Source organism: Caretta caretta, chromosome 7 (genome assembly GCF_965140235.1).
Source record: "Caretta caretta isolate rCarCar2 chromosome 7, rCarCar1.hap1, whole genome shotgun sequence".
Lineage (NCBI taxonomy): Eukaryota > Metazoa > Chordata > Testudines > Cheloniidae > Caretta > Caretta caretta.
Window position 1 is genome coordinate 114404734 of NC_134212.1, and position 13204 is coordinate 114417937.

General features: G+C 41.0%; 1 protein-coding gene across 3 annotated transcripts in view; it reads left to right on the forward strand.

Annotated features, from left to right (window-relative positions):
• Nucleotides 1-13204, forward strand: part of CCDC186 (coiled-coil domain containing 186) — a 57008-nt gene that overhangs the window by 26099 nt on the left and 17705 nt on the right. For 2 of the 3 annotated variants that reach the window (XM_048857142.2, XM_048857143.2), the window contains 7 exons: nt 900-1028; nt 2078-2290; nt 4291-4410; nt 5879-6004; nt 6354-6452; nt 7365-7451; nt 10427-10569. In XM_048857142.2, coding sequence (XP_048713099.1) covers nt 900-1028; nt 2078-2290; nt 4291-4410; nt 5879-6004; nt 6354-6452; nt 7365-7451; nt 10427-10569 — 917 coding nt within the window. The remainder of the gene's footprint in view (nt 1-899; nt 1029-2077; nt 2291-4290; nt 4411-5878; nt 6005-6353; nt 6453-7364; nt 7452-10426; nt 10570-13204) is intronic. The other variant, XM_048857144.2, reaches the window with a different exon arrangement.

A 13204-nucleotide genomic window follows, 5' to 3' on the forward strand; every position in this document is an offset into this window, starting at 1 on the left:
CCGTATGTGCATGCTTACACAAGTGTATTAAGTTTGTTTGTGTTTGTTTTTCATGCTCACAGCTTTAGAGGGCAGGATCAAATCCTTGATGTGGTGACAAAACTGTCTTGTCTTATTCTTGCCTTTTGGACATGTATATCTTTATAGGCAACTGCATAAAAATGTAGGACGTAATGCCGAGCTCTCAGTTTTTATTCTGTCCTTGCTCAGTGAAACATTACCTAAGCAAAGAAAGCATTTATAACAGGGGTGGCCAAACTTACTCATCCTCTGAGCCACATATGACAATCTTCAGAATCTTCAGGGGGCACACCTGCCAGAACGCGGGTCTTTAGCCCCACTCCTGCTGAAGCCCTGAGCCCCAATAGACACACCCTGTGGGGCTGAAGCCCCAAGACCCCCCCCTCCTGTTGGACAGAAGCCCCTACCCTACCACCCCTCTGCAAGGAAGAGGTCCCGAGCTCCCCCCTGCAGTCTGGTAGGTGGAGACTGGGCAGGGGGTGAAGTTGTGGGGACGGGTTCCGCGCACCGTACTTCAGCTGTAAAAGAGCCGCATGTGGTTCACGAGCCACGGTTTGGCCACCCCTGGTTTATAAGAACCTCAAAATTTGACCCATTTCTCTTTACCTTTTCACATAGTAATTTATTTTAGTCCAGAGGTTATGCTTAGTGTGATGCAATCAGCCCTTGACAGATGATGATCTCAGTTCCTTTCATCTTTAGTACCGTAATACAAAAGCTGGGCTGTTACTAGTGAATGTTGCAGTTTGATTAGAGTTTGGCAAGTGCAGTACATATTTTAAAAATGCTATAACATCTAATTTGTAAGAAACAATTGTACAAAACTTGATAGAATCTTTACTGACTTCTATAATTATCTGCTAATGTTTGCTTTACAGTTAGAATCAAGAATAGAAGAGCTTAAAAAAGAAGTTAAAACTGCTAAAGACAAACTTGTAACACAAGATGCTGCAGTCAAAAATACTATTCAGCAATTGCATAAAGAGATGGCATTTCGTATGGACCAGGTAATTTTGAATTCCTTTGAAGTTTTAATAATTAAATCTCTCATTAAAGAATTAGCTTGCTGTAGGAAACATTCAGCAGCCTGAGCATTGCAGTCAGTAGATATGTTGAAAATTGATACACCAAGGCTTCCAAACTTTTTTTTTTAATTAATAGGATTCAATTATTCATGCATTTTGATGGTTAGTGAGCTTCCAAGTATTTGTAACCTTTTGTAGAGCCACTAAAACTCACATATGCTTTGTCTGGCCACGCTCTTTCATTTGTGTATTAATATGTAAAATAATAAACCCTGGAATGATTGTTACCCTGGAATGATTGTTTCCCTGTAAATTTTAATTTGATCAACATTTACATTGGTTTTGAATGGAGGGAGAAGTCCACAATTATGCAGGCTTACCAGTGAAATCTGATCTTTTCAAGCACAATTAAAATGATACAAAGAAATAATATTTTCACCTCATTTTATGTTGCTGGAAGGTCATCTGTTTTCTTCCTTAAGATTTAGCCAAGTCAGATGCTTTCTCTGTGTTACAAGAATTTTAGAACATAATTTTTGTTTTCCTTAATGAAACAATATTAGCAATATCTGGACCACAAAGTCTCTATGTGAGAAATGATGTACAGCTGAATAGTAATTGTTAAATTATTTAGTGGAGGGACAATAACTGGGGAATGGAACTGGATATCTGCAAAAATATTTTTCCACTTAGGAGTTATCAAGTGTATATTCTCCATTTTGGAGTCATCAAATACATTCCAACTGCACCGGCCTGCTGATTATGCAGCTGAAGTAAAATATTTAGCTTTTAGCTTGCAAATACTTAAACACATCAGTTACAACTCTGAGTAGTCCCATTTAAATCAGCAGGACTGCTCATGGTAGTAATGTTAAGCCAGTGCGTACCTTGCTTGCAGAATTGGGGACTTTAAGACTTGCCTTCAGTTATGTTTTAATTACTGTGTTGGAGTACTGTGAGTATCCATTGTTCATGTATAAAAACTATCATCGGTGAAATGTAAACTTATGGCTGAATTTAAATTTTTAAAGGCAAACAAGAAATGTGAAGAGGCACGCCAAGAAAAGGAAACTATGGTGATGAAGTATGTTCGAGGAGAAAAAGAGTCTCTAGATCTCCGAAAGGAAAAGGAGTTACTGGAGAGAAGACTAAGAGATGCAAATAAAGAAATTGAAAAGCACGTGAATAAAATCAAACAACTTTCTCAGGAAAAAGGAAGATTGCACCAGCTCTATGAAACCAAGGTACTTTTAAAGAAACGGTTAAAAGCACTATTTAAATAATCAGGAAAACACTTGTCACCTTTCATTTAATAATTGTGATATCTTATTACGTTCCCTTTTACTGTGTGGCTGCGAAAGACCCATTTTATGTCAATATATTATTTCTGGGAGTGGGGGGGAATGAGATTTTATTGTCATCTTCCTGAGATTCCTATGTGTTCTTCTGAACTGAAGTTTGTAGCATGCTAACAGCACAATTTTCTTTTTGCAGCCATTATATTGTAGATCGTCACTTCTTTTACAAATAGTGAAGATTTACAAACACTGTAGAATTTTGTTATATACTTTTTTTTCTTCCCTTGTGGCTGTCCATACTGGATTTTTAAAATAGGCTGAGCCATCAAAGCCTGCACTCCTTTTTGGAAGTCAGTAAGAGCTCTACACATGTTGCAAGAACTGTATCAGGCCCTTTCCCTTGTACTCTTCCACAGGATTGTTTGACTGACTGAATTTTGAGGCATCTGTGCAGATATGTTCCTTAAGTACTAAGGTTCAGCAAATGCTCATTACAAGTGCAGTGTCAAGGCAAGAGACAAACATTTAAACTACCAGCGGTCTAAAAATTTTGAAATGTAATAATTGTTTAAACTAATGGGAAAAAAAACAAACAACCTGATTTTATGCTCATGAAAGATCCAGTATTCTCCCCAAAACGGAGAGGGTTCAGACTACTCTGATGGATTTGATCACGATCATTGCTCCAAGTGATCATTACTCACAAGAGGAAGAAGATCAAAAGAACCATCTTATTGAAACTTGAGAACTTTGGTTCCTGGAGCATAGTTTTTATGTATGTCATTGCCATTCCTGCTCCTAAGAATTAAGCAAATTGGAATGGACAATGTGACCTGTTCAGGTCAGCAAAACAAAACGTAGCTGGTAGGTCTAACTTCTAGCTTAACAGTCAGGACAACATTGCTTGGAGACTTATATTAGAGTGATTCTGCTGCCCTCACATGGTGCTTTTGTAAACCTGTTTTAGTTTAGATCTGTTATTTCAGAAATATTATTTGGCTGCTGGGATTGTATTATAATGCACGGGTTTTTTAATTGCAAATATTAGTTTGTAGCTGTTGGTATCTAAGGTTATCTCAGTAATATGCTTTGCTGATTAATACCATTCGATGTTCACTTGAAGAAAAATAGAGTGGTGGTTTGTGTGGTGTACATTTTTTTGGCCAACAATCACTGTTGCCCTTCACCTTGTGTAGTCATTTACATCAGTGCAAAATGTGTCAAACAATAGCAGTGTGATTTGATAGTGTTTTACACCCACTTTGCACTGATGTAAACAACTATATTTAGGTGCAGCCTAACGATACCTGACCTATTATATCTGGCACCTATCTAGGCAGTTGTCCTCTCATTATTTGAACAATTTACACTTCTTTCCAATAATTGTCCATTTAGTCAAATATCCAATGTACACAATGCTTCTGTCAGAGTACCCACAGAAGTCAGTAAACCTCACATTTTCTGCTATATCCTCCTACAATTTGACCCCCACCCCCAAACCTGCATCTTTCCCTTAAGCCTGCAAAAAGAAAAAGGGGCTTTGCCACTTGTCCAGAAGATCAGTATGTCTAATCTGTCATGGATCTATGCAATTCCAGACAAAAAAGTCCTTCTGGAAAACAGTCTGCTAGAAACTGTCTCAGAATTAATCAAGGTTGCTTCAGATAGAATCTCTCCTCTGATCACAAATGTGGCAACAACACACATGGACAGAGAGGCAGTGTCTCACTGAGGGCCCATAGACCTAGACAGTTAAGGCTTTAAGACCCAGTCCTGTAAACCTTTAGCGTGGCTAACAGTATGCAGCTTTTTGCAGGTTTGGGGCCTTGTAGATGAAATCTATTTGTCACTCATGTATGAGGCTAATTCTATAGCTGTATAAAAATTGGGATTTAAAATCAATAAAATGTAATCTGTGGATGTTTTTGTTTGTTCCTTTTTTTTAGGAAGGTGAAGCCACTAGATTCAACAGAGAAATAGAAAAATTGAAAGAAGAAATCAATTCTCATATCATCAAAGTAAAATGGGCCCAAAACAAATTGAAAACTGAAATGGATTCACACAAGGTTAGTAAAGCAATACCATGAAGTAAGATCATAATGAGTCCAATATAGTTGCTATGCCATTTTCTTGCTTAGTAGCACTAAAATGATTAAAAAATCATTGTTTACTTTTTAACTTGATGGATTTTGGAATAGTACTTTAAAGATAGTGATATGGAAGTGGAAAATGTGAAAGGATGGATAGAATATATCAGTGTTTCTCAACCTGGGATGGATTTAGGGTGTAAGTGCAGGGCCAGTGTTCGGGGGGGGGCAAGCAAGGCAATTGCGTGGGGCCTCATGCCGCAGGGGGCCCCGCAAAGCTAAGTTACATGCTTCAGTCCCAGGCAGCGGGGCTCGGGCTTCGGCTTAAGCCCACCACCCAGGGCTGAAGCATCTAACTTAGCTTTGCAGGGCTCCCTGTGGTGTGGGGCCCTGGGCAGTTGCCCTGCTTGCCATTCCCTCATGCTGGCCCTGAGTATTAATTATTTACTTCATTATATTTAAGGTAAGGGGTTACAATTTTTTCAAGTCTTAATAGTGAGGTCACTTTTTTAATTTAATTTTATTTATTTTTAAATCCGAGGGGGTTCGCCAGCACAAAAGATTGAGAAACACTGGAATATATCCAGGGTGATTTCTGCTTTACTCTGATTTGCGAGAGTGCTTTTAATTCAGTCTGTCGTAACACAGTGTGAATGACACATCCTACAATCCTCGCTAAGAATTTCTTCTCTCGCTTCTCCTGAACAAGTCAGTTCAGACTGTGTGCACAGTCTAAATCACAAACAGTAACAGTCTGATTTAGGGTGACCAGGCAGCAAGTATGAAAAATTGGGACAGAGTGTGGGGGGGTAATAGGTGCCCATTTAAGAAAAAGCCCCGAATATTGGGCTGTCCCTATAAAATCGGGACATCTGGTCACTCTAGTCTGATTGGAAAAGAGGAAAGCAACTGGACATGGTTCCTTGCACTTGGTTCTCTTTAAATATGTATATTGCAAAAACAGAGAGAGCTGAATTACCACAAGGACAGAGAGATGACCACTAGATCCTCGCTCTTAAGAGCTTACAACTGTGATAGGACGAAACACATTGCTGTGATTGAACAGTAAAGTTTTCAGTTACATGATTTTTTGTGTGGAGATAATGAGTCAGCCACTACAGGCCACTTGTTTTTTCAGTGTTACCAAAGGGAGCCTTCAATGTGGCTCATGGAAATATGGCTACAGGAACACAGTGGTAAAAGCAAATTTTCCCTTGAAGTTTTTGAGTTGTGGTGTTGCCATTCTGGAGAGCCATAAACAGATGATTTAACAGTTGGTGGTGCAGCACTTTCTAAGCAAATATTATGATTCTCAATAAAATCATTAGTCGGAAACTCTATTAGAATTGAAAACATTTTGCTGATAACTCCCTTTTCCCTGCTAATTCAAAGTCTTGCTCTGTGACACTCTGTAGGTTCAAATAGTTATTCATGGTTTATTTTCTAGGAAACCAAAGATAAACTCAAAGATGCAACCACAAAGTTAACTCAAGCAAAAGAGGAGGGAGACCAAATACGGAAAAACTGCCAAGAAATGATAAAAACATACCAAGTAGGCATACTTTCTCATGAGGTGAAATTAACATGTTTAACATCTGATTTTTTGTTTCTTATTTTCATCTTAAATTGTAATAAAGTGAAAAATTATTGCATGCATGCATGCCACGTGAGATGTTATGCCATTAAATGTATAAATGTCAATGATTAGAGATAAATAAAAAAAATTAGGGAAAAAGTGAGATCTTGAGTCCAGTTTCATTTGAGTGCAATGTGTTCAAAACTACTATATATGGTGGTACAAATTACAGATAGTGATAAGAATGTGTGTCTTCTGTGTTCATAAAATAGGTAGAGTTTTTCTTTTAAAAAAGCTCTATAATTAAAATGCTCCCTTTTTTTTTAATTTCTTCCAAATCAACTAGGAGTCAGAAGAAATTAAATCAAATGAATTGGATGCAAAGCTCCGAGTAACAAAGGGCGAACTAGAAAAACAAATGCAGGAAAAGACTGAGCAGCTGGAGGTAAACTGTTGTTGTTATAGGCAGTATGACTAGGATCTGTTAATACTAGAGTACACTCCCTTTCAGAACCTGGCATTAAACCTAGGATTCCACGGGCCTTGTCTACACTTACTGGGGATTGACGCTGCTGCGATCGATGCAGCGGGGGGTTGATATAGCAGGACTAGTTAAGACCCGTTAAATCGACTGCAGAGAGCTCTCTGGTCGACTCCAGTACTGCACTGGAACGAGAAGATTAAGGTAAATCGATGCAGCATGGTGTAGATATGTAGCATGTCGATGCAGCATGGTGTAGATACCGCAGTAGGTCGACCTAAGCTATGTCAACTGTAGCTATGTTATTCACGTAGCTGGAGTAGCATAACTTAGGTTGACTTACCACAGTATTGTAGACAAGGCCTGAGTCTTAACATTCCTTTTCTGTCTAACAAATAGCTATGGAGCCCTCTGGCAAAATGTCTCATCCCCCTCTAGTGGCAGGTTGACCAAGCCTAACTACTTTCAGCTGCTACCATTTACTGTTAGCTCAAGTGGTAGAGGTCTGTTTGTGGATGAAGATATCCCTGTGCTATTTGATGATCCATCTTGGAGTTCAATGTGATTCAACATGATGAAACATCTGGGGTTTTTTTAGTTTGCCTTTTGAAAAAACCCTAAGAAATTACATCCCCAAAAAATTACGTTAAGAGCACATTAAGGTTGCAAAGTTAAGCACATGTATTATGATGTAGTCATTAGTTACATGATCACATACTATATCTTGCGCAGGACTCTGGGCTGATATTTATTAAACCCAGGCAGTTAGGCAGGCAGCAAATAAGTTCTCTATTGGTGGGTGTAGTCTTACAGTGGATGAGGGGATCCTGTGCCTCCTAAAATGACAGTGTTCTGATGCTTTCTCCCTTTAAAAAGGTACACTATGCCAAAATAAAAGAACTGGAGGACCTGAAGAGAACATTTAAAGAGGGTATGGACGAGCTGCGTACACTAAGAACAAAGGTAACTAAAGAGTTCTCTCTTGCCATGAGACTGAAGGTGGAACATAAGGATTTTGAAAACAGATCCTATTGTATCTGGCTAGTTTACATAAAGAGCAAGAATAATCGTGATCTGGTATAGAGATTTGTCAGCATGAATTCAGGATGGCTGCATTACTCCTAAGCATCTGTCATGGAGGTTGTGGAAGTCACAGATTCCATGACTTCCTGCGACCTCCAAGACTTCTGCAGTGGCCAGTGTGGCTGACCACAGGGTCACCCAAGCAGCTGGCCCTGGGACCAGATGCTCAGGCGGCCCTGGGAACAGCCACACCAGCTGCTGTTGGAGCAGCTCTGCAGCCAGCTGCTCGGGCAGCCCACAGCCAGTCACACCAGAAGCCCCGGGGCCAGCCACACCGGCCACTACTCTGGCAGCCTCAGGCAGCTGGCCTCGGGGACCACCGGAGCAGCAGTCTTGGGGGCGGCGGGAGCTGCTGCAGCTTGGTGGCTCCCAGCAGCGGTCCTAGGGTGGCCAGAGCAGAGGTTGGCCCAGGAGCTCCCCCATCCCTCCCCTGGCGGGCGGAGCAGCAGCTGGCTCCCCGGGATCCCCTGCCAGAAAGGGAGTGGAGCAAGTTCTTACCTTTCTGCTGCTGGATGTGGTTACTATCTCAGTTTCCCCTTCTGGAGCTGTCTCATTACTTTAGAAGGCATAGCTCTCTGGGGGGACATAAAAGTCCATCCTTTCTGGGGTATCCTGAATCCCAGATCAACAAGTAGCCACCTGGCCACAAGAGTTCATTAAGCAAATTTCCTCCTGATTATGTTCCATCGACCATAGTCTGTTTCAAAAACATAAAAGGTTCCAAATATCTGAAATAGCTGAAGATCTGGCCAGAGGCTACATGATCACAGGCTGTCTCACCTGGGAAAACCTAACAAATTTCCCCATCTAGATTTCGTGGGGAACAGATGACATGGAGGAGGCTTCCTCCCTCCCCAACTGGGGCCCTGGAAAGGAAGCAAGTACTTGCCCTGTGCTTGCCACAAACACGGCTCAAATGCCCAAGCTCGCTCATTTCACCCAGTGGGGAAAAAACAACTCCTCCAAACAAAGCCCAAGCCCAAAAATAAATGAACTCTATGTCCAGGGTTTCTTCTTGGGTAGTATTAGTCACTTCATAAGTTTTTGTCCTGGAGAGACCCATGAACAGCCACAGTTCTTCTCAAAGTTTCCCCCTACTATCAGGAAGACAAGGGTTTATAGAATAGCCTTCTTTCCCAGCATGCCTTGCTGCCCAGGTTAGACTAGAGGCTGTTTTTAAAAGAAAAGGAGTACTTGTGGCACCGTAGAGACTAACCAATTTATCTGAGCATAAGCTGTAGCTCACGAAAGCTCAAGCTCAAATAAATTGGTTAGTCTCTAAGGTGCCACAAGTACTCCTTTTTGCGAATACAGACTAACACTGCTGTTACTCTGAAACCTGTTTTTAAAAGGCCTGAGTACCACATTTCAGGAGGATAGAACATAAGAATGGCCATACTGGGTCAGACCAGTGATCCATCTAGCTTAGTATCCTGTCTTCTGACAGTTGCCAGTGCCAGGTGCTTCAGAGAGAATGAACACAGCAGTCAACCATCAAATGATCCATCCCTTGTCTCCCATTCCCAGATTCTGGCAATCAGAGGCTAGGGACACTCAGAGCTTGGCGTGGTATCCCTGAGCCATTGGTGGACCTATTAGCCAAGATGGTATCTTCTTTGAATTTATCTAATTCTTCTTTGTATCCCGTTATACTTTTGGCCTTGACAACATTCTCTGACAATGAGTTCCACAGGTTGTCTGTGCATTGTGTGAAGAAATACTTCCTTTAGTTTGTTTTAAACCTGCCGCCTGTTAATTAATTGGGTGACCCTTGGTTCTTGTGTTATGTGAAGGAGTAAATAACACTTCCTTATTCACTTTCTCCACACCAGTCACGATTTTATAGACCTCTGTCATGTCCCTTCTTAATTGTCTTTTCCAAGCTGAACAGTCCCAGTCATTTTAATCTCTCCTCACATGGAAGCTGTTCCAGACCCTTAATAATTTTTGTTGCCTTTCTCTGGACCTTTTCCAATTCTAATATATCATTTTTGAGATGGGGTGACCAGAACTGCACATAGTATGCAAGGTGTGGGCCTGCCATGGATTTATACAGTCGGCAATATAATTTTTTCTCTTAGGAACCATCAGGAAAGGGATAGATAATAACATTGTGTTGGCTTTTTTGACAGCAACTGCGTGTTGAGCACATGTTTTCAGAGTACTATCCATGTCCGTGTGGGGCTGTTTCTGTATGTACCTCTAACTGCAATATTCTGATCATTGCACATAGATTTTTTCCTAGTGGAGGTGGCCCAGAGGGGTTCTGACAGCACAGTATATTGCCATGCAAGAGATCAGAGTACAGCTGCATTTTCAGAGTGTACTAGAGGCTGCATACTAGGTCTCTGAGAGCTCGTGAAGAAGTGCCACACATCACTGATGAGCAGCCCATCTATCAATCTGTTGGCCAGCTCAAGAGCAGCATGGACTAGCTCTGTAGGCAGAAGCATTCAGTTCTTAGACAGAAGCATGGGTGAGCATGATGAGGGTTGGTTGTGGTAACTGTAGGAAGATGAAACTGCAGCTTGGCTTTGGTCCACCCATACGTGTGGGTTTATGAATCTTTTGGAGGGGGATGGTATTATCCCTCTTAAAGCTTGTATGACTTGACTATTTTTAGAAGCTAATTCTTATAGTTGTTTTGTTTTTTATGTGACTGAACTGTTCTCTGTTTTAGCTTTTGATCTGTGAAATAGTTTGCATCTGATTTTATACATTGCTCAAAAACAGGGAGGGAGTACTACCGTAACTGTGGTTAGAGCTTTAGACCTATTGGATGAAACATACTATCCTCTGAAGTTTGGCAGGAAAATAACCAATTTACAATTAAGATTATGTTCTTTTGCACTTAGGTAAAGTGTCTGGAGGATGAACGGTTGAGAACAGAAGATGAATTATCAAAGTACAAAGAAATTATTAATCGGCAGAAGGCTGAGATTCAGAATTTACTGGATAGAGTGAAAATTGTAGATAAGCTGCAGGAGCAACATCAAAGGTATAAACTAAAGGTTTTAAAGAATTTATTTGATTATATAGATTTATGTTTTGGGCCTGGAGCATTTCTATGCTTTAAAAGTATTGCTGCCTTTACAATGTATTGGACCTCAGAGAATCTGTATCCTCTCCCAGCTGTGGCGTGTTCCTCATAGAACCTTTCTAAATTATTTAGTCTTACAGGCACCCAAGAGCAATACTTTGAAACCTGACAGTTCTAGGGTTAACTGATAGCTGTAACGAATTACCTTTGAAATAGTACGGGGCAAAATTTAATCTCTGTGGTAACTCCATTGACTTTGGTAGTATTCCAATAGGGATGAATTCAGTCACTGGTCCCTAATCATTTCACTAGATTTCAGTAAAAGTGACAGATATGGTGTACGGTGGATGGTAATAGGTTGTGTCACACCGGTTTTTACTGATCGATGCTCGTTCTACTGCTGACTCTGGACAACCTCCATTCAAGGAAATCAGCCAATGCTCATTTTATTGAAGGGATGAGAGAAATGGAGCTAGTGTCCCCAGTGTTTTGGAGATAGGGAGGGGAGAGGTTGCTGAGCTGGGAAGATCAGCCCTCTCTGAATGTGATGGATACATTCAAGTATTACAAAAATACAAACTTAACAAATCTTCTTTAACATATGGTGCATTAAATATTATTAACTAATACTTATGAGCGTTTGTGTCACTAAAAACCGTAGCATCTGTTCAGCTGTAACAAATGCCATTGCTTCAAGGAAGTGAAGGAGCAGACAAGCTGATTCTCCCTTCACTTGCACCAGTTTGACAGTGGTGTAGTTTATTTAATTGCCATGTAGCTAATACAGATTTACACCCAGTGATGAGCTGCCAGAAGTTCAAGAACCGGTTCCTTCACTCGCTCTGGGTCTTCAATGGCACGTCCTTCAGTCCCTCCGGGTCTTCGGCAGCACTGAAGGACCTGCCGCCGAAATGCCCCCAAAGACCTGAAGCGAGTGAAGGACCCGCTGCCGAAGTGCTGCTGGGTCAGTAAAAATTCACATGGGAGCCTCCACAGCTGAAAGCTCCGGCAGGATGGACAGGACGATCCCGCGGGCCACATCCTGTCCATCCCACCTGAGCTTCCCCACCTCTTTAACAACTGGTTCTAAACCGGCTTCAAAATTGAACAACCGGTTCCAGCTCACCACTGTTTACAGCCCTGTAAGTTAGAGGAGACTGTGGCTCACGGACATTCCAGAGCAATGTCAGAGCATAATCCTATTTCTATATGGTACATGTGAACTAGAGCAAAAACACATACTATCCATTTTCATGGATTCTGACAATGTTGCATTGGAGGCAGATGACCATCGTTTAAACAAACGCCCACATGTGCCTGTGGAATTTGTAAGCAATTTTCATTTGAGGTTGAACAGCATTTAATCAATTATCTGCTTTCCTTACGGTTTATACAACTAAACGTTTTCAGTTCCTTATATCAACCTTGGCTCCTATTAACATCATGGCATCAATCTTTTCGAGAAAACTGCAGTCAGTCAGACGACACCTTGATCAATATCAGTTACTCATCAACTACAGGAGGGCTAATACATTTTCCTCCTCTGATGATGATGATTGAACAAATATTTGACTAGGAATTTCATTAGGTTGGGTGGGAGGGAGAATGGAAAGCGGGGCTTTCTAATTCTTTGCATTTTAATTTACATTAATAATGTACTATCCCAGGGGAGGAAAAGCCACACACTAAAAGAAATATCTCTGTCAAAATAACTACGTTTCCAGAGACTCCGTCTACATGGCACAAAGTGGAGGTTTAACAGCTTCATTGCTGCCTTCCACCACAGGGTCCCTTTTATAACTACACAGGGCAAAATACACGTTGGTCAGTGCTGTTAGTGCTTGGTCTAGAAGAGGCCAACCCTGCAGTGACAGCAATTGGAGGTGGATGGCCAGTTGCAGTATAGGGGACATCTGCTATTATAAAAGTAGCTAGAGAAAGCTGTAGCCTTGCTCTGAATTTTCTTTTAGTCACCTTTTCCGGTGTATGTCTGAATGGAGGTTGTATAACTACTGCTCTGTTTTGCAAGGATAGTGTTCTAAATAACACTTGCATATTCTGTATAATGAAGTTGCTGGATGCAGGGTATTCTACCCTAACATGCCCAAACTGCGTCATGATTTGTTTGTTTGTTGTTAAGCGTAGTGAAACAACACAGTTCGAAATGTGCAATGGGAAAACAGCCTCTCCCAAAGAGTATGGGATGAACTGGAAATATAAATGGGGTTATTGTAAGGAAAATAGCTGACATCAACCCAGAGTACTGCTGTAATTCATTGTATGTTTTTCTAAAAGGGCAAACAGTATATTTGACTGTATTCACATGGAAGAGAATGAGACAAAGGAGGGAATAAACGATTAACATTCCCTAGCTGGAATACAATACCAGCCATACTTTTGTGGCCACCAAACCAGCAACATGCTACCAGTCACCATACTATGGCCATAGAGCGGGAGCAGCTTATAGCAATGTGGATAATGCCAGGTGTCAGCTATCTAGTTTTATAAGAGTTGGGCTTCATTTTCAAAATTATGAATAGGTGTGGAGAATGCATTTGAGTGCATCCAAAAATGGATAAGCATGTTAGCCTAG